Below are 25083 nucleotides of genomic sequence, written 5' to 3'. Positions count from 1 at the left end.
GAGGTGTATCAGGGATGTAATAATATCCTTAATGACAATGTGCTGACAGTGAATTTGCTTAGACGGTGGCTGTAGATCAATTGCAGATTTATTCTTGATGCAAACAAAGAGAAAAGATGAAATGGTGTAAACTTTGTAGAAATGCAAAGAATTTATTAAAAAAGAGCTGGGCACTAAAATGTATGAAGAAATCACAATATAAATTACACCCCACCTTCAGTCAGAAGCGAAAATGTTGATTGTGGATATCAACTGATAAGAACACTTCTTGATATAAAAGCAAGCCCAACCCTTTTCATTATTATACTTCTTCAGTTAATGTATTATTATTATCATTATTATTGATTGTAGTAGAAAGTAGAGTAATGTCAGAGAGAAAACAGAGACTATTAAAAATATAGCTTATTCAGATATTTACAAGAACATTTACAGATCATATCAACATATAATTCAGCTGTGTGAAACTGACACTTGATCTGACTCGTGTCAGTGTGATAGATATCGTCCTGGTCTCGTTCATTTATGTTTATGTTCAGTATAACAGTGTTTTAGTTCTTCGCCTTTTTTTGGATCGTGACCTTGCTCCGCGCCGCTGGGACTCCTCGCTCGCCGTAGTTGTCAGTGCGGACTGCTGGGGACGAATGAGAGGAGATGTGTGTGTTTGTGCTGCGGCTCTAAGGCTCCGTTAAATCATGTCTCACGACGGAGGTGGAGGAAAAAGAGGGTTTTACTTCAACACCGTCCTGTCCTTGGCTCGGTCGCTGGCGGCCCACCGGCAGGCTCCGATAGACAAGGTAACTAACGGTGCGAGTACACGGAGACGCAGCTAGCGACAGCAGCGGGGAGCTAATACCTGTCCGAGACTCCGTGACAGCGAGGCCCGTCTGTAACTGCGCTCCTCCACCTGTGTGCTCCGTGTCAGGAATCTGAAAGCACCGTCGACACGTCGGGTTGCTTGTCTCTGTGGGAATTACCTTTCCCTTTCCAGTGTTAACAACGAGCTCGAGCCAGCAGCGTCTGACTTGAGAGCTAGCTAATGTTTGCTAGCGTTAGCTGTTTTGAACCTGAATGTAATCTTCCTGTTGTAAGACCTGATGTATTAAAGGAGGGAAAGCTGCCACAATATGTCCCATCTACTCACTAATTCCACTAACATCTGTCTGTGTCTGTGTCTGTCTGTGTCTGTCTGCCAGTCTGTGGATCACATATCTCGCGAACTGTTCATCCAATTGAATATCAGAGCTTTTATTTTGAAAAGTTAAGATCAGACCTCTGAAACAGACTACATGTTATCTCTGAGAAAAGCAGCAGTTTAGAAAATAAGTCAAATATATTTATATAGAGGGTACTCAAGTCAGCAATAATATATACTCTTAGTTGCAGACAAACCAGGTAGGATGAACAAACGTCACTCTGCACCATAGAACTGTTTGAGGAGCACTCACTGATTAAATAAATCTGAAGTGTCTCTGTGGAGCATTAACACAGGACAAGGAAAGAGCACATTCCAAACAGGCAGGTTTAGAACAGGCACTGCCCTAGTATTTTTAAAATGAATGTATTTGGGCCATTTATTCAGGGTGGCACAGGAAACAGTGGCTAATGGAAACTGTTATTTTCCGTTGACGCATGAGCTGGGGAGTTGTGTATAATTAAATTCAGTGTTGCTGAAACTTCATCTGTCAGAATAATGCTGTTGCCTGTTATGCTACTCACTCAGGTGGTTAGGATTTGAGGTCAGGGATTATGGGAGGCCACAGGGCAGCTTCTGAAAAGCTTCAGAAGAGGAGGCAGAAGTTGAAGTGATTGAAAGAGACACACAATGAGCCTGAACATGAGGAAATGTCTAACAGGAAGAATAATGAAAGAGCTGCAGTGTCAATAATACAGTGAAGAGAGAGCCCATTGTGTAATGTCTAAATGGACTATTTCTATGTTTGTTCAGACTGTAAGATTAGTCTTTCGTCTCTGTACTTAAGGTCTTTAGAAATGTGTTTGCTTTAAAGAGCAGTATGAGCACTTTATAAGAAGTGTTGATAGAAACAACAACCTCCTCAACTCATGATCATTTTCATCGTCGGTTACACTGCTGGTTATTTTTCCTGATCAATTCTTTGGTTGTTTTAAAAATTAACTGTCGGCAAATAAAGGTATCTATCATAATTGATCATCATGGTAAAGATGACTCAACACCTCTCTAAAAACTGAACATTATAACCCTCATAGATGGAGGAGTTATTGCAGGACTATTGTTTTGGACTGTTAGTTAAAGCTGGGTGTACTTAACAAACTGTTTGTCTTTGTGAATGTTTGATTAGGGAAACCTCAAACCTTCACACAGTTTGTACAGTGGATGTTAGAACAGCCGTTGGTACTTAAGAACACATTGTTGAATTTAATTGTGGTTAAAATAGCGCTCTGTTTTGAATGGAAGTATTTTTTTAAGTAGGCACGTTATACAAGCTCCAGAGAAAGTGAATATGTCTTGGTTCAGATTCGGCATACACATTTCATTTTTTACTTTTTTGGCTTTGACAATCTTATCAGATTTGACACTGTCATTTGAAATCCTGTTAATATTTTTCCATGGCAAATTTGACCAGAACATTAAACAAAATCGCCTTCGTGGTTCTTGATCCTACATTATCAGTTTTAAAGACTATGTACTTTCTTAATACTGTACTGTAGATTACTTAATTTCCCTTCAGGGATGAATAAAGTAATCTATCTATCTATCTATGTACATTTAGTGACAGATCATACATGGAGGAACTTTGTTCTCACTCTGTTTTTAAATGGTTGTTTATTCCTCTTTGAGTTTTGCACATCTGGCCCTTTAGCATTTGGCTAATTGATGCCAGTGCCAGGTTTTTGGCTCAATTCCTGAGGGCCATTTTATTATTGCTAATGGAACTAGACATGAACGATGAGTCTCGTTAATCCTGAGGATAATTAAATTATTTTAAAAAATCCATCATATTATCAAAATAGCTTACCGTTGTTTAATATGTTTCTTCCAACACATCCAGCAGTAAATCACGTGTTGTCCTCCCACAGGTCCAGAAGTTACAATGCATGTGCCCTGTGGACTTCAGAGGCGTCTTCCAGCTGGATGAGAGGAGGAGAGATGCTGTCATTGCACTGGGCATTTTTCTAGTAGAGTCAGACCTGCAGGTAAACATTTCAGCTCCTCACTTCTTGGTGCTTCTATTCAGACAGTGAATTCACAGTATGTTGATGTACTTCTGTTGCAGCACAAAGATGCTATCGTCCCCTACCTTCTGGGGTTGCTCAAAGGGCTGCCTAAAGTTCAGTGGATTGAAGAAAGTTCCGAACGAAAAGGTAGAGGTAAAGATACCCCTGTGATTCTATTGTTACTTTTCTAATGATATTCAAGTGTCCATATTTAGCTTTTTAATGATTCATAATTTTAATTTGGGGTTCTACTAGAAAAGGTTTTACATGTTGTGGTGTTCCAAATAAACATTTATCTTTTCATACCCACAATGCTGCTGTACTTTTTTTTGACCCAAATCTCTATTTAGGGCTTGGCCAGCCTCCCAAACAGCCCAGTGTGCTCTGATTAGTCAGCTGGCTCACTCTTTGTGGAAAATATCAAGCCCTTTACCCGAATACTTTCTGATCAGCTGTAAACACTGCTGTAGCCACGGTAACTATGGCATAAATACTTAGTTTGAGCCAAACTAGCCATCAGGCAGGTTACATGTTACTTAGTGACACTGTAATGGAAGAAAAAGCCAGGAATGCAAACAAGGTGCCTGAGGCTCTTCAGTTTTCTGTTGGAGGGAAAGATTTTAATCTTTGGGACTTAGCCTAACGTTTGCGTGCACACGAGCTATAACATATAAATGGAAAGAGAGCAACCCGAAGAAACCATATGGGCACATTAAATAAGTCATATAACATTAAATCAAATCATTTTCAGCTGTGCTGTGTGAGTACTAATGACATTATGTCTTAGTATCATTATGGTACTTTTTAATAACATTAGGTGAACTTGCTCTCTTACAGAAAACCTGCCTGTTGCGGAGAACTTCAGCTTTTGTCTTGTGACACTTCTCTCAGACGTCGCTCAGCGGGATGAGAGCTTACGAGGGCAGGTGTGTGTTTGTACTAATGTGTGGTCAATTGAAAGATTAGACTTGTTTGAGATGAGCCGAGCCTGCACAGAATCTAACGCCAGGGATCACTGTCCCCGGCATGCTTCTGTCCCACTCGATGTGTGCATGCTATGACATGCTGAGATGAGTCTTTCCTTTGTTAGGTATTTGTGTTGGTTTTGATTTCGTTAGACTTATCAGACTGTAAATGTTTACTCTGTGGACAGAATAATTGCTCTGATGCTAGATAAGTAAACCAGATACAATCACAGAGCTGTGCCAGTGTTTTTAATGGTAGATATTAATTGAGACAAATTGTCATTCATAAGGGAGACATGAGGATTATTAGAATAATCACTGAATATAGCAGCTGTGCAGACAAATGTTACACCCAGGCAGTCTAATTATGTCTGACATGTCAGTCAAATATTTATCCCTACGCTTTCTCTCCTAAGTTATTTGGGACCCTGGTGCTATTAACTTTCATTTGATATTATGAATTTCTTGATTGTAGGTTCTTAATAAGTTTGAATTGGACAGGGTACATAAAACTCTTTATGCGGAGGTACACTTATTAACATGCATATTAGGAACATATTGACCTTTATTTGTTGATATAAGTATTTGTTAATGGTTTACCCCACAGTATAATTTTCTACAACTATGAGACCAATAAATAAGACTTTTCCCTCAATAATGTCCTAATAACTATAAATGAAGTGTAACTGAGAATATTTTCCTCATTTTAAAGTGAGGTCTTGATCACTAATTCACCAGTAGCTTGACAGCTTCCCTCGTCCTCTTCATACCCAATAAATCCTCTGTTGTAAAACCTCTGCAAGTAAAAAAGCCTACTCTTGTGTTAAGGTTCTATTTGCATTCAGTGGTAGATGAACTAGTCAGCACAAGTAGAGCAGATTTCACTTCTGATGATGACTTTTGTCTTATCCTCTTATTTATCTTATAAGGCTCATATTGAGCAAAGCACATAACTATTGTAATTCATACACATCAAATTCCCTACTTACCATCAATAATCAGTAATTAGGTGTTTGTTGAGGTAAAATTGAGTATATGGCCTAGTTATTGTATAATATGGTCATGCAGAAACAACATTGATAATGACTTCAAATGTATCACTAATATGATGATAAACAACTACTTATTGGGCAATAAGTGTATATTAATGTAAAAATAGGAAACCTAAAGTCATGATTGACACAGATACAGTAGATCCTGGAAAGACTTTTCCACTGAGGCATGGTTCATCTTAAATAAGCCAAATATATAATATCTTGATGATGTGGATTGTGATATGTGTATTTGATGATGTTACTTCTTTGTCAGATCCTCGAGACTGTCATGGACATCATGCAGGTGCTGCTAGATATCTGCAAGTATCCAGAGGTTCACGATAAAGGTATCAACATAACAAACACTCATGCTTCCATATGTATATTACTCATCTGTTCTATGTATTGATGTTTTCTTTCTTTCTGTTACCCCTTTTTCTCTCAGAATACCTGTGCAGGTACACTGTGCCCACCCTGCTTGGCGTTGCCAGAGCATTCGGCCGATACAGCAACACTGATGAACCTTTACTGTCCAAGCTGTTCCCTCGACCAGTTGCTCCTGTGCTGCCTACGGGTGATGATAGTGATGCTGCCCACCGCAGGTCCTTCAGCGACTTCCGTTCCATCCTGCCAAGCTCTTTGCTCACGGCATTCCAGGCAGACACTCTGAGACGTAAAGGCTCATCAAATACATCACAACAGGTATTAATAGTTAAGAGATGTAAGAGGCAAGATGATGAACTTTATGAGCTGTGTCCAGCCATTTTACATTTTTTTCTCAATTTTTAGGCCAGTCCAGAGAGAGTAGGCCTGACCCCCAGCTCGCCTGCTGATCCCTCTGTGCAGTACTTTGAAGGTAAGTACCTCAGTAGAAGCAGCTGAGCCTGCAGATACTCCCAGGAAACATTTGTAACTAGCATTAGGACGTGGCTTCAAAGAATTCTTTCCTTTCCTCCTCAGGCTCGTACCTCCCCGATGGCAGTGCGGTGGACCCTGATTACTACTTCTCCACCATCAGCTCCAGCTTCTCTGTCTCGCCTCTTTTCACTGGAAGCAGCTCTGGAGAATTTCAGGTCCCTCTGGATATGCTCAGACAGCTTCTTCACATGGTCAGAACTTACTGCAGTGGCAGATTAAATATATCAAAAGGAAAATTAGACCACACAAAATGCATATGTGCTGAAAAGTCATTAAACTGTTTCTCTCCAACAGGTTGAACAAATGGTCTCTGAGTCGTTTTTAAAATCACTGGATGACACTTTGGCAGAACTTCATGAGGTATGACATTTGATTCAAAGAAGATGTTTGTGCATTGTTTTTTTAAACTTCCGGTTCATTGATACATTTCTTTTACTTCATTCGCAGTTGAATCCTGGTCTTCATCTGTACTACAAAACCTTCAGTGATCCTCTTTATGTAGCCATATTTAAAATGCTGAGAGACACCCTGTACAATTTGAAAGGTAAAGAATCAACTTTTTTTGAAACAAGAGTCCAAATGTATTTTTTCAAAACCTGATGATAGAAATGATGATGCACTTTCTGTATCACCAGATCTGCAGACAGACTATGTGAAGGAGGTCCATGACTTTGTGCTGGAGCAGTTCAGCAGCAGCCAGTCGGAGCTGCAGAGGATCCTGCATGATGTCGAGTACCTCCAAAGTGAATTGAGCCCACTCAAACTGCGCTGTCAGGCAAACGCTGCCTGTGTGGACCTCATGGTGTGGGCTGTTACTGAGGAGCAGGGTGAGACTGTGGCTCATTCACACAGGATGTTATGTGTCTGAGAAATTGCATCTATAAAGTTTCTCCTCTTTATCTTGATTTCTCCTGATTCACCAGGAGCTGAGAACCTTTGCACCAAACTATCAGAGAAGCTGCAGTCTAAGACATCCAGTAAGGTCATCATCGCTCACATGCCCCTCCTCATTTGCTGCCTACAGGTAACAGCTTAATGCTGGTCTTTGTTTTATCCACTGTCTTTCTTCTCTTGCCATTTAACCATTTAAGAACCATGGATGGGAAAGAAACTTGTGAACAATATTTAAAATTGATTGCACAGATCGAGGTTTTGTGCATCCAAGGTGCATTGAGGATGCCTTTGAGATGCAGTCATTGAAAAATACATTCGGATGTGGTCTGGGACAGATGTAGCCACGTTCTTTTATCAATGTGATCGCGAATGTGTTCACACACCTACTCACACAGCGATTCAGCTGACATCCACTGTGTAAGGAAATTACATACTCTGCTCATTTAGTTGGTTCTCAAATTCTGTAAATGACTTTGTTCACCACGTCTTCCATTCAGAAAAGCCCATAGAGATATATGACGGGTGCGTCTAATAATTTGGTTGATTTTAGTTTGCGTTGAACACATCACGGAATGGACTCTCTGTGTTCGGTTGATTTCTTCTTTTTTCTGCAGACTTGACACAGAAAGCTCATTACTGCCTCCCGTTGGTCAAAAAAACAAACTGTTATGACTCTAACTTCTGTTCCCTGTAGGAGAGGTATGAGATTTTAAGGTCTTGACCTTCTATGTAAAGGGCCTTGAGATAATGTATATAATGATTTGGCACTATACAAATAAAATTGAATTGAATTGAGGTACAACACATAATGTATGGGATACACACCCTTGCGTGTCCTGACTAAAGACACCTCTATTCACTCCGAAGGAGGTGACTGAAGAGGAACATTGCATATATTCTTAGGAATGATGATACTTTTTTATTTGCATATTGGGTGGGAAAGTGAGATCACATAGAGTCATGAATATGTTTGTTTTGTGTTCAGGGCTTGGGTCGTTTGTGTGAGCGCTTCCCTGTGGTGGCTCATTCTGTCACCATGTCACTGAGAGACTTTTTGGTGGTGCCCTCTCCTGTTTTGGTGAAGCTGTACAAGTACCACAGCCAGTACACGCCAGGTAACAACAGCAAAACACCCAGCACACTAGGCACCATCACTGAACTGCATTTTTTCTTACAAAATGATAATTTTCCAAAGCGGGTGGAGACATAAAGATCCATGTGACGAACGAACACTCCCAGTCAACCCTCAGCACCAATTCAAGCAAGAAGAGCCAGCCCTCTATGTACGAGCAGCTACGGGACATCTCCATAGATAACATATGCAGGTGAACAAACCCACCTACACACTTCAACAGTATACACACACACACACACACGCAGAGTAAGGTAAACAGGGAGCAGATTCTTTAATCTGCAGCTAGTTGCCTAGTAGCAGAAAATACCAAAAACAAAGAACAGCAATGGTGGACAGTAATAGCAAGGATTTTCATTCTAGAACTGATGATCAGGCGTGACTGTTAAGACCCAATCAGGAGGTGAAGGCAGTTGATTGTGTCATTGTTTCCAAAGGTCTAAGATTCAGCCCGGTCCAGACTAAAACATAAAGCAAGTTTTTACTAAAATGGCGCCAGTAGAGTCTCCAGAAGTCTCTGTTTTTACGGATTGAAAACTCTTAAACATAGCAGTGATGTGTTTTAAAACTAAAATGAAGTGGTGTTAATGTGGCCTTAGCTTCTATTCTCAATACCTCCATCTGTACTCAGGTGCCTGAAAGCAGGACTGACGATGGATAATGTCATCGTTGAAGCTTTTCTCGCCAGTCTGTCTAACCGTCTCTACATCTATCAGGAAAATGACAAGTAAGTCAAGCATTCCTGTTCTTCTGACTTTGATGACAATGAAAAGTCCTCATTTGACTGAAATCTTTACACCCTCCCCCTTCTCTTCCCCAGGGATGCCCACTTGATCCCTGACCACACCATCAGGGCTTTGGGTCACATTTCCGTGGCCTTGCGGGACACGCCCAGGGTTATGGAGCCCATCCTTCAGATCCTACAGCAGAAGTTCTGTCAGCCCCCCTCCCAGCTTGATGTGCTCATCATAGACCAGCTTGGCTGCATGGTCATCACAGGCAATGTAAATATTTATATCTCTGTCAGTTGCAGCTAATCTAATCCCCTTTTTTAAAACTCAATTAACATGTTTTTCCTTTTTTTCTTCTTAGCAATACATCTACCAGGAGGTGTGGAATTTATTTCAGCAGATCAGTGTCAAGGCCAGTTCCATGGTGTATTCTACCAAAGACTACAAGGACCATGGATACAGGTGACTACCACACTTACATTTCTTTAGAGTTGTTGTGAAAGTGCCACATAAAATATAATAATTGATAAGAATATAATATCATGTTCCTACTCAATAACATGTAGTAAATGAAATGTTCCCTCGTGTCTATATAGACACTGTTCCTTGGCTGTGATAAATGCTCTGGGGAACATAGCAGCGAACGTTCAGGCTGAACAGATGGTTGATGAACTGCTGGTCAACCTGCTGGAGCTTTTTGTGCAACTGGGCTTAGAGGGCAAGAGGGCCAGCGAGAGAGCGTCAGACAAAGGTCCAGCTCTGAAGGTATGGCGTACAGACAGTTTTGTCTGACTTTACACAGATTTTATTCTACAAAAAGCAGTTTGAGTAAGCTTTCTGTAAATGTGTGTTAACAGGTGTAAAGTCACTTGCGGTCTTTTCTACTTTCAGAAAAACAAATTTCCTCTGATTGTGTGAGTGTTACATTCCAGGTCTATTTCAGTTGTTTTTCACTCCTTTGTCTCTCCAGGCATCCAGCAGTGCCGGAAACCTTGGTGTCCTGGTTCCAGTTATTGCAGTAGTAAGTGGTTTGGATATTTACATCACAGTGGCTTCTTTACCTTCATTCGCAATCAGATTTTGTCAGTTAATGTATTATTTTTAATCTGCCAGTGTATGAACTACTTCCTTACTATTTGTCTGTCATGAAGATGAATAATTTTTGAATAGATCTTCTTCTCTCTCCTTCTGGTGTTAGCTGACCAAGAGGTTGCCACCAATTAAGGAAGCAAAGCCACGTCTGCAGAAGCTCTTCAGAGACTTCTGGCTCTACTCTGTTGTCATGGGATTTGCGGTGGAGGGTTCAGGTACAAACACCTTCCTCACTAATTGTGCTCAACTGTTTCAATAGGAATATTAAATTAACAGAGGTGTTTGAAATCCAAACATGTCACACATTCTTTGCTCCTTTTGGAATCGTCAGGTCTGTGGCCAGAGGAGTGGTACGAGGGAGTTTGTGAGATCGCGACCAAATCACCGTTGCTCACGTTTCCCAGTGGAGAACCTTTACGCTCAGAGCTGCAGTACAACTCTGCACTGAAGAATGACACCGTCACCCCAGTATGAGAACACACTCACAGGCATGTCCAAACACACTCGCAGTGCATCTGCTGACACTAGTTTATGGTCCATTGTTGAACTTTAGGCGGAGCTGAACGATTTGCGAAGTACCATCATCAACCTTCTGGATCCTCCTCCAGAGGTGGCTGCACTCATCAACAAATTGGACTTTGCCATGTCTACATATCTGCTGTCAGTTTACAGACTGGAGTACATGAGGTAAATTAACATGATGTCTAATAGTACACATCACCTTTTGTGACTGACAGTGATTGTGAGTTTAACCTTTATGCTGTTGTGTTTCTCAACATTTGTCAGGATGCTGCATTCTCTGGACTCTGATCGTTTTCAGGTCATGTTTCGATACTTTGAAGACAGAGCAATACAGAAAGATAAATCTGGTAAGCAGAAGCCAAAAAGAAATGAAACTCATGTCGTTACTTGTTCATTAATATTTATTAAACTCCTTCCAGGCATGATGCAGTGTGTGATTGCTGTTAGCGACAAGGTTTTTGAGGTCTTCCTGCATATGATGGCTGAAAAGGTAAGAGATAAACCACATCCCATCAAGACCACATATCTGACCCTGTGTTTCATTACAATGTGTATCTGAATGAATGTGTCATTTTCTCAGGCAAAGACCAAAGCCCACGAGGAGGAGCTCGAACGCCACGCTCAGTTTCTGTTGGTCAACTTCAACCACATCCACAAGAGGATCCGCAGAGTTGCTGACAAATATTTGTCTGGCCTGGCTGAAACGTGAGAATGCCACACATGCTTAGTCACTCAGAATAACACACACTCTCTTATGTAAATTTTAAAATGCAGGTTCATACACAGTCGTGTCAACAGTGTTTTCTCTCTCCTCAGTTTCCCCCACTTGTTGTGGAGTGGCCGAGTGCTGAAGACCATGTTGGACATCCTGCAGACACTTTCTCTCTCACTCAGTGCAGTAAGTAATGCTCGCTGAGTGTATTCATTACTCAAACATAATTATTTTTCTTTTTTCATTTCTTTGTGAGGTTAAATAATGAAATCACTACCGTTTTTGTGTATCAGTATTTAAAATGTTTTTACTCCCTAATATCGGTTTTGGAATCGGCCCCTAAAAAGCCATATCTGTCTGGCTCTGGTATGCAGTGACATTAATACTTAAAAGTTATGTTGCATTACAGGACATTCATAAAGATCAACCCTATTACGACATTCCAGACACGCCTTACAGAATCACTGTCCCGGATACGTATGAGGCCAGAGAGGTAATGCTATTTTATACAGAACCACTTATTACAGTGTCAATCCCGTGTCTGTTCTGTCACATTTATAAACGTATGGTGTGTTTACCTGTAGAGCATAGTGAAGGATTTTGCTGCTCGCTGTGGGGAGATCCTTAAAGAGGCTATGAAGTGGGCTCCGTCTGTGACCAAATCCCATCTACAGGTAACGCTTACTCTGAAACAGTGTGATTCTGTCAAATACAAAACCTTCACAGATTGTCTGCAAATCATTTTTTAAACGTTTATCATTGTAAACCTACTGTACTTTACGTGGTGTCTTTCAGGAGTATCTGAACAAATATCAGAACTGGTTGTCAGGTCTGTCCCAGCACACAGGCCTGGCCATGGCCACAGAGAGCATCCTGCACTTTGCCGGTTATAACCGACAGAGCACAACTCTGGGGGTGGGTCACAAACCAGATTTCTTTTTATGTGCTAAAGCCTTTTAATGCTTTCATTTGTTTTTAGCAGTAGAGTCTAATAATCAAACTGAAATGTAATTTTGTTTTACTCAATGTCACTTCATTTTTGGGATGTGTTTATCTAATCGCTGTTTTGAATCTGATATGAGTTCTGGTCACAGGGATAAGATCATTGTTATGACAAGAAAAACACAGGCTCAAGAACAGAGATTCACTTTAGCCAGAATACATCAGCAAACATTTTATGTAATTGAGCATTTACCAGTGTAGGTTTCAGACAATACACTTTTTAAATTCTTCCCTCTCAACTCTAGTCCACTCAGCTGACTGAGAGACCAGCCTGTGTGAAGAAGGACTACTCCAACTTCATGGCCTCCCTCAATCTCAGGAACAGATACGCTGGAGAGGTAAAACCACTTAAACATACCAGTTGTTATGAATAATGATGACTGGGTCTGGCACGATCACGTCACAGCTCCGTCACCTCTATGTGATCATCTATACTGTGTCCTGATACAGCCAAATTCTGTCATCTGGTGCATGACCTCTGAGCTAGTATGAAACAGGGATTTGATCGTGGCTGATAAATGCAGACATGGAAATTGAAAAGGTTTTGTCACAATATTGGATACATTAACTCTGCTTGATAGACAGTGAATCCATTTTTAATGGATTATTTCTCTTGCAGGTGTCAGGCATGATCCACTTCGCCCAGGCAGTCAGGGGACAGTCCGATCTGAGCCGGCTGATGATCAAGCAGATGGGAGAGGCTTTGGACTCTGCACAGCCGGAGGCCTTCACGGAGGCCATGTTCAAACTGGCTGCCTTACTCATCAGCAGCAAAGGTCTGACTTTTTCCTCTGTGGTTGTCTTAACTGCTGTCACACATGAAAATATAACATGCAGGGCCCTGATTTCTCTTAGATGTGCTCTGAATCTGTTAGCTTTTTTAATGTTTGAACCCTAGATTGTGATCCTCTGCTCCTGCACCACCTCTGCTGGTCCCCTCTCAAGATGTTTACGGAGCATGGCATGGAAACAGCTATTGCTTGCTGGGAGTGGCTGCTGGCAGCACGTGTTGGAGTGGAAGTACCGGTTCGTAGAAGTGATTTATGTTTGATTTATTTGCATGCGTTTATTGGTATTGTAAACATACTATCGAACTCCTCTCCAGTTTATGCGAGAGATGGCGGGAGCGTGGCAGATGACAGTGGAGCTGAAGATGGGATTGTTCTCAGACGCGCAGGTGGAAGCTGATCCCCTGGCTGCCTCGGAGGAGAGTCAGCCTGTCCCCTGTCCTCCAGACGTTACCCCTCACCACATATGGATTGAGGTCGGACCAAAGTCTTGCTGTTTTGGGTTGTTTTCCTCTTCACCTTCTCCACTGTAACTTTTCTTTTATCTGCCTCTTGTCCTCTAGTTTCTAGTGCAGAGGTTTGAGATAGCTAAATATTCCAGCGCAGATCAAGTGGAGATATTCTGCAGTTTACTTCAGCGCTCACTGTCTCTCAACGTAGGCGGGGCTAAGAGTAGCCTCAACCGCCATGTAGCTGCTATTGGACCTCGTTTCAGGTATGCAAATTTGTAAATACATAGATTCTCTTTCGTGATTACATGACTTAATCTCCTGGAAGCCTGGTGTCATTAGGTGTCAGTATAAACATGCTTTTGTTAAAAAAAGTAAATCACAATTTTGAGAGGCATGTGTGTTTATGATGATATTGACCATATATTCCTCATTATTCAGGCTGCTGACTCTGGGTCTGGCTCTGCTTCACTCTGACGTTGTCACCAACTCAACCGTCAGAAATGTGCTCAGAGAGAAGATCTACTCTACAGCCTTCGATTACTTCAGGTACTTACACACTCATCGAATTCAAATGTACATGCACAACATGCATAACTCACAAATAAAATTCTAATCTCTTGAAAAAACAAAAAAATGCCCATTTGAATTGTCTGCCACAGGAGGTGATTTCTTCATGTTGCTTATTTTGTCGAAACAACAGACCAAACCTTAAGAGCTTGAATATACAACAGTAGAAAATAGGTGTTTTTGCTTGATAGGGTTAGACAATAAACTAAACTAGAAGTAAAAGCAAATGTATTTTTTCTTCAAGACAAAAATGTCATCATCTGCCACAAACGAATACAAAAATAACATAAAACTAAAATATATTTTAAGATAAATGTCTTAACTGTCGCTCTATTTTATGTCTCTCCAGCGTGTCTCCCAAATTTCCCACCCAAGGGGACAAGCGTCTCCGCGAGGACATCAGTATCATCATCCGTTTCTACGCCAGCATCTTGTCCGACAAGAAGTACCTGGCAGCTTGCCACTTGGTCCCACCTGGTGAGCTTGGCACTACCCCAGCCCCGAGTACGCTCTCTGCCGGGATATTTGGATCGCTTATCGTGTCGAGCACTTCTCCGATATCTATCTTAAGTAAGCCTAAAGCGGTGGAGTACGGACTGCACCGCAGCAGGGGCATGCTTTGACGCGTGTCAGATTTGACGCTTTTTATCCTCATTATGCTGCTGATAGATCCTGGTATCTATCTGGTAGACAAACCTAGATCTTGTATGTTTTTTTCCCACCTTTCCTCGATTTTCTCACTCTTACAATTTCTCATTCCTTTTCCTATTAGAATCAATCTGTTATTTTTTACCTTTTAATGTTGAGCAGCTCTGAGGAAAAAAGCCCAAATTTGTCAACTGCGTTAAAATGCATGATTATTCATCATGTCAGCCCACCCGTCTGCCCCTCTCCTATTTGGCCACTAAAGAAGAAACTACAAAGTGAAAAAAATGTTTTCTTCCAGCCCAGAAAATCCACTCCTCTTCATACCCGACGACCCCGAGAAAAGACACAGTCTCATTTTCATACACATCAAACTGCTTCAGGTAGACGAGTGCTCTAATCACAGATCCTGGATCGGATTAATCAACTGCTTGTCCCATCCACCCTCGTATTAACAAGATAAAATAAATAATAACATCTGACCCAGTATCAGTGGTTCAAGGCAACTTCTACCTACCATCTAAATCCTGTGGGATTGCCCTGCAAATGCATGACCATCACAACAGCAGAGGACTAACTGATACAGCTCATCTCTTCAGATTCTCCCTCATCATCGATCATATCTTTATTATTTTCTTCATAATATTGATTAAGGATGATTGAATGTGAGAGAGAGAGAGAGAGAGAGAGAGAGTTTCTATTTGCTTGTGTCTTGTCCATACTGAACATATTTGTATGTAAACAGATAATCAGGATCCGTCCTTAAACAGTCTGTCGGTGATGAACGCCGCTGACCTCAGGAGCAGCGTGGATTCCAGCTCTCGCTCCCAACAGAGCAGCCAGGGATGGATAAACACTTACCCGTTGTCCAGTGGCATGTCCACCACATCCAAGAAATCAGGTACCGCTTACATTCAGCACATTAACCATAGCAATCATAGCTGTATTTTTCACAGAGTGAATATTTGTGTTGGGTGGATTTCTCATCATCTATACAGAATTCATTGTTTCTTTTTCTTTTTTCAAGAGTCTCACCACTCTCATCAGTGTCACGTCCAACTGCAGCAGCCAGCTGTTTTCAAATGTAAAGCTCCATGAAATAATGAACCTTAGCTTAAGCTTATATAAACTCTAACAAATATTATATTTAGACCCCTACCCCTGACACTGACTCTGTATTTATCCTGCAAAAGCGAGGTGTGATCATTTTAGAATATAGGACTAAATGATGAAATTGACTGGTAAATTCCTTAAGGGCTGTTGAGATAAAACTGATATCTAGCAGCTTTAAGGAGAGGTCTCTGAAACATCTGATCAGATTTGAGTTATTTTGATAAATCAAAATAATGTCTAAAACTAAATATTTAATGACTAAGCTCAATAGTCGCAATATCATAGTTGTGGTTGTGATCCTGGTTCATCACCACCATCGGCTTGTGTGAAATGCATGCTGGTTACGTGCCTTCTCTCAGTTTAGAGCCCAGAATAACAGCTAGAGCAAGTCCACTCTTGATTAAGAGGGGTAGAAGGTTGGCGGTTCGATCCCAGTTTTCCCCATCTGCATGCTGAAGGGTCCTTGGGCAAGATGCTGAACCCCGTAGAAAAAAGTGCTGCTCATAAATGCATAGATGCACTGTATGAATATGTGTGTGAATGGGTGAATTGCAAAAAGTGCTGTTAAGTGCTTTGAGTGGTCATCAAGTCTAGAAAAATGCTATATAAATACAGACCATTTACCATTTTCCTCTTCTCCACTTAGGCCAGTCCAAGAAGAGTAACAGAGGGACACAGCTTCACAAATACTACATGAAGCGCAGGACTCTGCTGCTGGCCTTACTAGTGAGTGCAAATGATAATTCTCTCGTCTTGAACTCCACATATCATCACCCGTTCTTCACGCTCTGTTCCCTTTACCGCTCCATCTGTGTCGCCCTGTCTTTCCAGGCCAGTGAGATCGAGCGGTTGACGACGTGGTACAACCCCCTCTCCACTCAGGAACTGGCCATCGCCACAGAGCAGTCAGTGGAGACCAGCATCGCCAACTGGAGGTCCAAATACATCAGTCTCACTGAGAAACAGTGGAAGGACAACGTCAATCTGGCCTGGAGTATCGCACCTTACCTGGCTATGCAGCTACCAACAAGGTTAATGCTCTCTCAGTTTCTGTTACCTTTCCCAAAAAGAGACTCGAATTTGTGATGTCATGAAAGAAGAAATAACACTTTCTTTTTGTTAATTACCCCGACGTAGACATGGGTGATATTTTGATCAATATGTCTGTCTATCTGTGTCCATTATTTTCCAGTTTAACAAATTTTTCAGTTTCACTGAGTATTGTGTTGTTTAAATTCCAAGATAAATGAGGATCTTCAGATCTTAATGTTAGAAATTATGATCTTCATGAAGTTTAACACTTTAACACATACATTTTTTGGGATTCAAACAAAGCTCCCATGAAAATGTACGAGTGTGGTCATTTGGTTTCTTCTATATCCACATTTTTCTTTTTTTGCATTATTAGAAATATAAATGGGATCTTTATTTTCTTACATCGAGAACAGAACTCAGAGGTTCTAGTCTTTCGTTAGCTCTCTTATGTTAAAGTACCATGAAAGACTAGTGTATGTTCTATGAATGGACTCTCGTTTGTTTGGTTTCTATGCCTGCTAATGATTACATACTGCTTCACTGATCAACAGGAGGCAGCAATGCACCAAAAGATACACGACAATGTGTCAACAAAGGCAGAGAACAAGAAGACTGAGCTACTGCAGCAAATATGTTAGTTGTTTTTAATGAAAACACAGCTTCTATATTCTGTTGTTTAAGAAAACGACACAGGGCAAATTTAATATATAATGTCTAGCGAAAGTTTCATTGAGTTATTTAAACAGAGAAAAAAGTTGAAAAAAGTGTTTTGTCCTTCTCATCTCACAAAGTAGATTTTTACTTAGCTTGGTTTTAATGTCTTGATTTTTCCAGGTTTAAAAATGACGCCATTGTTGCTGAAGTGACCAGACTGGTGAGACTGGACCCTGGAGCTGTCAGTGACGTACCTGAGGCTGTCAAGGTGAGGGCACTCAGTCTTCTTAGGCTCTAAATGCTACTGTAAATTAGTGAATAAATATTGTTTTATTGTGTCTATTTGATCAGTTCCTGGTGACGTGGCACACCATCGATGCTGACTCTCCTGAGCTGAGCCATATCCTATGTTGGGCCCCAGCAGACCCGCCCACCGGCCTGTCCTACTTCAGCAGCATGTACCCTCCTCATCCTCTTACTGCTCAGTATGGGGTTAAGGTGCTGCGCTCCTTTCCTCCAGTAAGTCACACACTCACGCACTTTGGCATCAGTTAAGAGGGGTACATTTTTTTCCTGTGTGGTGGAGCAACAGCAGCATTGCCAGCTTTATGTTTCATACATTTTTTGTGTCCCTTTAGGATGCCATCTTGTTCTACATTCCTCAAATTGTGCAGGCTCTCCGTTATGATAAGGTAAAGATACTTATCACAAAGGTGAAAGAAATGTGCACAGTGTAATATGTGATAAGCTGCAAGATTGACAGTATTTTATCCTTTTTCGCGTTACTGCTTAATTACACTCGATATTGATAAGCAACTGTAAATGACCTCTGCTTCTCTGTCCTGCTCAGATGGGTTACGTGAGGGAGTACATCCTGTGGGCGGCACAGAAGTCTCAGCTTCTCGCCCACCAGTTCATCTGGAACATGAAGACCAACATTTTCTTGGATGAGGAGGGACACCAAAAAGATCGTGAGTAGATACCTGAGATAGGACAGAGCTCCTCAGGCTTTAATAGTTAGTGAGACTAGCTGTGGTAGACAACCTGGTGTCAGGATGCAACTGTGGTTGAATACTGGGAATAAAGATCCTCCTGTTTCCTGGGAATGCTCTCCACAATCTACCAGCCAAAACTAGCCAAAAAAGTTATTGTACTAAAAACAAGTGATGGTTTCAACATGTAGGTTTGTGTCCTTAAATCTGAATGCAGAATGGTTTCAACAGCATAAGCAGTGAGTAACCATTCAATGGTTTCTTCTTTTTAACCAAAGCAGTAAGAATCTCAGCTCAGCATACTTTAAAGATCATTATACACAACCTAGTGTGTTAGTTGTTAGAAGATAAGCAAAAATGAGGGAATCCAACAGTTCTTTATATTTTCCACCTGAAAGCGTTTAAGTGTTTCTACTCTAATATTGTCAGATAATCAGACGTCTTTAGCAACATGTTACATTTGCAGGTGACTCATTTGTATTCACTTTGTTCATTCAAATCTAAGATTGAGATCGGTTTCTGGATCAGTTATTCATTCTTTCAGATATGACTTATTATCAATCGTCTTCCTCCCAGCAGTATATTTCTGACTGTTTTCATTATTTATGTTTAATTAGATTGTTGTTCCTCATTAGACCTTAATGAAATCATATTAGGGTGATGTAATCACACTGACTTGCTCATTAACGTGTCTCTGTAGCTGATATCGGGGAGCTGTTGGAGCAGATGGTGGAGGAGATCACAGGTTCTCTGTCGGGTCCGGCCAAAGACTTCTACCAGAGAGAGTTTGACTTCTTCAACAAGATCACCAATGTGTCCGCTATTATCAAGTAAGTACATTCTGTGCCATCTCTCTGAAGGAGACATTTTACTGGAATGTTAACCCTGATGAATTTGTTGGGTTTTTTTTCAGGCCGGTTCCAAAGGGAGATGAGAGAAAACGAGCCTGTCTCAAAGCCCTGTCAGATATCAAAGTCCAACCAGGTAACATGCTGGTCCATTGTAGGTCTGGATAGATGATAAACTGCTTTTTAGCTTAACATATTTCCAGTAACATTCTTCATCAGTTGGATTAAACTGTTCTTCTGTTTCTCGAATGGAAGATTTACAGTGAATAAATATCCAGATCATAGATAACTCATATTTCCATTTCCATGTACTTACCTGATATAAAATAGATTTTCCCTGTACAAACTTTAGTTAATCCATATGGAAACATTAATATTTTGACATTCTCAAAACTTTGTGTCGATGATGATTTTTAAAAACGTCTGTCTGCCCTTCTCTATTCACCTGTGAAAGACATGAGTTATTATTTTTTCTAGGCTGCTACCTTCCCAGTAACCCTGAAGCTATAGTGCTGGACATTGACTACAAATCTGGAACACCCATGCAGAGGTAATAACAGATTTTAAGTCAAATAAATGGGAGTCAGTATCTATTCATGCCCAGTATCCTTTGTCTCACATGAGTGTGTTTTCCATCACCACAGTGCTGCCAAGGCGCCCTACCTGGCCAAGTTCAAGGTAAAACGGTGCGGGGTGAGTGAACTGGAGAGGGAGGGTCTCCGCTGCCCCTCAGACTCTCTGGAAGACGGAGAGGAAAATCCAGATGGGTCACGCAGAGTTTGCTGGCAAGCTGCCATCTTTAAAGTGGGAGATGACTGCAGACAGGTAGCACACTTTTTCTTTTATACCTTTTGTCAGGAGGGAAACTCTTGATTTCTCCTGTGACCCTGCTGTGTCTCTCTCCTCTCTTTAGGATATGCTCGCTCTGCAGATCATTGGGCTTTTTAAGAATATCTTCCAGCTGGTGGGCCTAGATCTGTTTGTCTTCCCATACAGAGTAGTGGCTACTGCACCAGGGGTAGGACTTCATACACCATTACTCTTTACCTCTTTTCTCCCCTTCTCTTATTCTACAGCCTGGATCTTTATTTTTTTAGTTTTACCAACCAGTTGTAATGATTAAATACTGTATGTTGAGGAATTTTCCTATATCCTTCCTCACACATATCTGTACACCATTAAGAGAAGAGTGCCTGACTAATTTCACAGATTCTCCCTTCTCTCTCTAAGCAGTACACAAGGTCAGGTTATAGATAAAGGACCAACAAACAGTGCATTGTAGTGTCTACGCTTAGAGACTTTCACATCTAACTCAGATGCCCCAGACAGAGAGACATCAACTTCAGCTCTCACCAACTACATCTGCAATACAGATGTTAATTTAAAAGGTTTTTTTATAAATGGTATAAACTGAGAACAGGTTTAGAACTTGAACTCTGATCGCTCCTGCAGTTTTGTCAGTTCACTCCCTGTTGTTGCATCTCCATTTCTGCTAAATCTTTCATGACTGAAAAGACAATACGGCTGTAAAAATGTTGTTTTCTTTTTCTTTTCCTCAGTGTGGCGTGATCGAGTGCATCCCAGACTGTAAGTCTCGTGACCAACTGGGCCGACAGACCGACTTCGGGATGTACGATTACTTCCGCAACCAGTATGGCGATGAATCCACCCTCGCCTTCCAGAAGGTGTGGAGCTTTTGACCCTGTCGTCTCTTTTTTCAAGCTTTGTGACTGCTTCTAAAATTCAGAGTTCGAGTCCCCATCAGTAAAATGTGCTTTCACAGATTAGTTGAGAGATGACAGAGTATGGTGGTTTTGATTAACAGAATTTAAAAAGAGGACCAGAAGGTGAGAGCTGATTCAATAACAGATCTACCAAACACTGATACTTGATTTGACACCTCCTTCCTCAAACAAAACCAGGCTGCATACGTGTTGGTATCACTGCTGTCACCACAAGAGCTCCTGACTCATACTGTGCATTCACATGTTCCTCTGAACGTCCCATTTCCCCGAGTTATGAAGTTGTTGTTTTGACTTTGGTGTGTTCGTGTGCTTTGAGGTTGGAATATGGAAAAAATCTGGATGCTGTAAACACTAATCGTTGGATAGTAACAAAGAGCTAGTTTAGGTGCTTGTGAGGATAGATAGTTTTATTGGGACAAAAGTGTAACATTTGACTAGTTCACATTAATAGCTTCTATTCTGTTCATTAGTTTATAGGTAATGATGTCAGCAACAAAAATGTTGTAACTAGACTTTCTGAGTTGTTATTCTGACTTGAGAAATTGACATGTGATTTTCTGTCTGGATCAAATTTTTCGGATTATTGTGATACCACATGACTACATAGCCTTAATAGTGTATAGTGTCAACAAGCACAAGCAAAATGTCAGTCAACTTCCTCTTTCTGCAGGCTCGCTATAACTTTATTCGCAGTATGGCCGCCTACAGTCTTCTGCTCTTCCTGCTGCAAATCAAAGACAGACACAACGGCAACATCATGCTGGACAGCAAGGGCCACCTCATCCACATTGGTACAGTACGATATGTACAGTATTTATAGCTATACAGTATAAAGAATGCAAAGTCTGTGGTTTACACTGGTGCTGACTTTCTGTAATGAATATAAAACTCGTATTCATTCACTTGAGACATTTATCCTCCCTTGCTCACAGTGCGGAAGAGATTTTAATTCAGCGTTTACCTTGTTTGCTCCAGACTTTGGCTTCATGTTCGAGAGCTCACCGGGTGGGAACCTGGGCTGGGAGCCAGACATCAAGCTGACAGATGAGATGGTGATGATCATGGGAGGAAAGATGGAGGCCACTCCATTCAAATGGTTCATGGAGATGTGTGTAAGAGGATATTTGGCAGTAAGGTGAGTTACTGCAAACATGAAGGTCCTGAGAGGGACGTGTAAGAACTGCCATGGTCTTTGTTGGTAGTGTAGAGTTTGAAGTCCATGTATAGTCCTTTATATTGTAGTTGAACTGTTACACTCTGTGTACATTGCCACAAACAGACCCTACATGGATGCAGTGGTTTCTTTGGTGACCCTCATGCTGGACACTGGACTACCATGCTTCAGAGGACAAACCATTAAGCTCCTCAAGTAAGTTCAAAAGGAGTTTGTGTGTTTTTCTGTCTTAGGACAAGTTTCTAAACCCATCAATTGGGACGGCTTGTCCAATTGAAGACAAAAGCTGTAAATCTGCTGCCCCCATGTGGCCAGAAAATAGATGAATGCATCTTAAAATATTAATTGTGTGTGTATCAATTTTGTTTTTCAATCAGAGGACGGTTTAATCCACAAATGAGTGAGAAAGAAGCAGCAGCGTTCATCATCAAAATCATCCAAAGCTGTTTCCTCAGTAGCAGGTGAGAAAAATACTCAGCCCCCCCTTCTATGCAGCTGATTTGTTAATCGCACATTGACATTGTGAAAAACATCAACACAGTTATGAGCCATAACACAGACATGAGGTTCCCACTCACACTTTAATGAACTTCTTTCCAACAGGAGCAAAACGTACGACATGCTGCAGTATTACCAGAACCAAATTCCTTACTGAGGATCTTCAACCGGACCTCCACTGTACGTCCAACGCAAACGTCCTAACACAAGCAATGCAAACCGAGGTTATGTGTATACCGCTCTGCTCTCAGTGTGAGCAGCGACAAGAACGTGACACTTTGGTCCGTGTTCTTCAATTTTATTGTAATTTGTCTGATTCTTTAATGGTCTTTAACAGTTCTTTATGTAACTTCAGAGTAAAGAACAATGTACAACTTAAACCAAAAGAGGTATTTGAATCACCCTTTAAGTATTTTACTCCTGATGCTGTCATTCGTTACTTGTCAAACATGAACTGAACTACCACACGAGTTTATAGTGTTCGTTGAAGCAGCCGTCGCATTCATTGTTATCATGTTGTTACTATGCTGTTATCTACTTTCATGCACTTTGATCAGAGGTGATTAGAGCATTTACTGTAGAATATCACTGCTGTTTCCTCTGTGATTTACTTGGAACTTGTATAATCAAATGGTAAGAACATATTATTCAACGATTTAAAAAACTTTTAACTGTGTTGCTTTGATGCTTACCCTCGAAAGTCATTTCACACCTCCTCATGTCAGCTTTTAAGTGGAATCTGTTGTATAGAATCATTGTGTCACTACAGAAACTTGGCAACCCATAACGTGAACTTTTTAATTGTGATGTTAACAGGTTCTGCCTTGTGTTTCCACTTTGTTTTCAAACTGGAACGTTTTCGATACAACACTGAGAAGGAGACTCCAGGAAAAACCCTGTGGTGTTTTTGTACTGTTTGTTAGGTGAGTGCACATGTGGGACAGACAACAATGTCCCTGTAGCATGCAGCAGAGATGAGTGGGGGTCTAAATCTAAATGTCAAATGGTTTGTGTTATCTTATATATAGAGAGCTTAGCGCGTATGTTTTGTTCTGTGTAAAGGCTTCATAGAAACTTTTTAAACTACTATACACTACTTTTTAAAAATCTTTTAATCAATCTTTTAATTACTGTTTTACCACAGCTGAATGTTCAGGATCTTCATTATCATTGTATCACTGTTTTCATTCTGAATCACTGTTTAAATGGATGGAGCTCCCCTTAAATAATTGCCATGTTGCAAAAACAGAAAAAAAGAATTTGCATTCCTTCCCTATTGACTTCCAGGGTCGAGGGTACAGTGGAAATAAAAGCAGAAGCTGTAACAATGGCTGCAAGTTAAGTTATGGGTTGTTAAGTTCCTGCAGTAGAAAAGGCCAGGAGGAAGGATTTGATATCGCAGCACACAGGGTAGACAGGAGCTCTGTGGCTGCTCTACACCACAGCCTGCATGTCTCAGATACAGAGTGAGATTTACAGTATTTTGTCCTGTGTCAGAATACATGTGTTGTATGTGTCTGCACACCCTTTACAATATGTGTAACCCTGGGAACATTCCTCTGTGAGTGTGAGACTTTGATCAAACCTCTTGGGTTCAGGTTTGTGTTGGATGATCTTGCTGTTACCGATGCAGCTGACGAATACACCTAAAAGCCATTTCTCCTACCCTTGGTAGAAACGATAGTAATACTTGACAAAAGATAACTTTATGCAATATAATCGTGTATATTGATGCTGTATTTGTGTGTTGTGTACAACAAATGAAATTGCTGTAATTACATCGTCCTGATCATTGCGTAATAAGTGTTTTATGTTGCAGCTATAACTGACTGTCATTATATACCTGAGGGGGTGAAACAAACATATATGACTGTACTAAAGTGCATTGTTTTAATGACTCATACACACAAACTTTTTGTTGTTGTTCTCACCAATTCTTGACAAAGCCATTTTATGAATGGGGTTGATTTTACTATTGCTGTTGTTTGAAATATTTTTGTCATCCTTTAATGTCCACAGAGTAAGAGTGTGTGCGTGTGTGTGTGAGTGTGCGTGTGTGTGGCGACATCATTGCCAGCACAGAAGAATTTCACAGCTTTTATCCTGTATGAAAATTCATGATATCCAGATTAAATGTGTGAACATTTCATCGGTGACAGGCTACTTGTGTGTTTTCTTTCTTAATGAAAAAACAGGACCTTTTTGCTTAATTAGACAAACTGAGGAAGACTGAGAATTTATAACAATAACACAGTAACGCAAAGAAAAAGATGGTGGTGGGAGTGAAACTTTTACTTTGTCTTCCTCTCTTCTTCAGAGCCTCAATTCCTGATATCTGGTCAAATGATGTCTACGGGATCAAATAGCATCATCAT

At 40.8% G+C, this 25083-nt stretch overlaps 1 protein-coding gene across 5 annotated transcripts; it reads left to right on the top strand.

The window, feature by feature from the left end:
* Nucleotides 1–602: 602 nt before the first annotated feature.
* pi4kaa (phosphatidylinositol 4-kinase, catalytic, alpha a) lies at nucleotides 603–24862 on the top strand. 5 transcript variants are annotated; one of them, XM_069513282.1, is made up of 54 exons: nucleotides 605–794; nucleotides 3058–3174; nucleotides 3255–3342; nucleotides 4033–4121; nucleotides 5469–5541; nucleotides 5640–5896; nucleotides 5984–6050; nucleotides 6155–6303; nucleotides 6407–6472; nucleotides 6560–6656; nucleotides 6748–6939; nucleotides 7036–7136; nucleotides 7992–8121; nucleotides 8202–8331; nucleotides 8770–8865; nucleotides 8959–9142; nucleotides 9231–9331; nucleotides 9466–9634; nucleotides 9840–9890; nucleotides 10068–10176; nucleotides 10293–10429; nucleotides 10515–10648; nucleotides 10748–10830; nucleotides 10903–10973; nucleotides 11064–11188; nucleotides 11300–11381; nucleotides 11605–11688; nucleotides 11780–11869; nucleotides 11991–12110; nucleotides 12443–12535; nucleotides 12817–12973; nucleotides 13096–13223; nucleotides 13303–13461; nucleotides 13549–13700; nucleotides 13876–13983; nucleotides 14354–14481; nucleotides 15395–15550; nucleotides 16409–16488; nucleotides 16594–16793; nucleotides 17632–17719; nucleotides 17803–17970; nucleotides 18090–18143; nucleotides 18302–18422; nucleotides 19144–19273; nucleotides 19357–19427; nucleotides 19769–19841; nucleotides 19936–20116; nucleotides 20205–20309; nucleotides 20851–20976; nucleotides 21707–21827; nucleotides 22012–22171; nucleotides 22316–22405; nucleotides 22588–22671; nucleotides 22814–24862. In XM_069513282.1, the coding sequence occupies exons 1-54, from the start codon at nucleotides 693–695 to the stop codon at nucleotides 22863–22865; spliced, it is 6279 nt and encodes a 2092-aa protein (XP_069369383.1). In that variant the 5' UTR covers nucleotides 605–692; the 3' UTR covers nucleotides 22866–24862. The 5 variants fall into 5 exon arrangements, with proteins under 5 accessions (XP_069369384.1, XP_069369383.1, XP_019937929.1 ...); XM_020082370.2 differs by having other exon boundaries at nucleotides 14354–14574; XM_020082371.2 differs by having other exon boundaries at nucleotides 3255–3348.
* Nucleotides 24863–25083: the final 221 nt, after the last annotated feature.

Source organism: Paralichthys olivaceus, chromosome 18 (genome assembly GCF_024713975.1).
Source record: "Paralichthys olivaceus isolate ysfri-2021 chromosome 18, ASM2471397v2, whole genome shotgun sequence".
Lineage (NCBI taxonomy): Eukaryota > Metazoa > Chordata > Actinopteri > Pleuronectiformes > Paralichthyidae > Paralichthys > Paralichthys olivaceus.
Note: the sequence above shows the minus strand (reverse complement) of the source record. Positions and strands in the feature narration are given on the sequence as shown.

Bases quoted from the DNA above. Each gene is read 5' to 3' on its own strand.
- pi4kaa (XM_020082369.2), top strand. From the start codon at position 693: ATGTCTCACGACGGAGGTGGAGGAAAAAGAGGGTTTTACTTCAACACC. The intron at 11,870-11,990 runs GTAACGCTTACT...GGTGTCTTTCAG, and splicing joins TGACCAAATCCCATCTACAG to GAGTATCTGAACAAATATCA. The intron at 18,144-18,301 runs GTAAAGATACTT...TGTCCTGCTCAG, and splicing joins AGGCTCTCCGTTATGATAAG to ATGGGTTACGTGAGGGAGTA.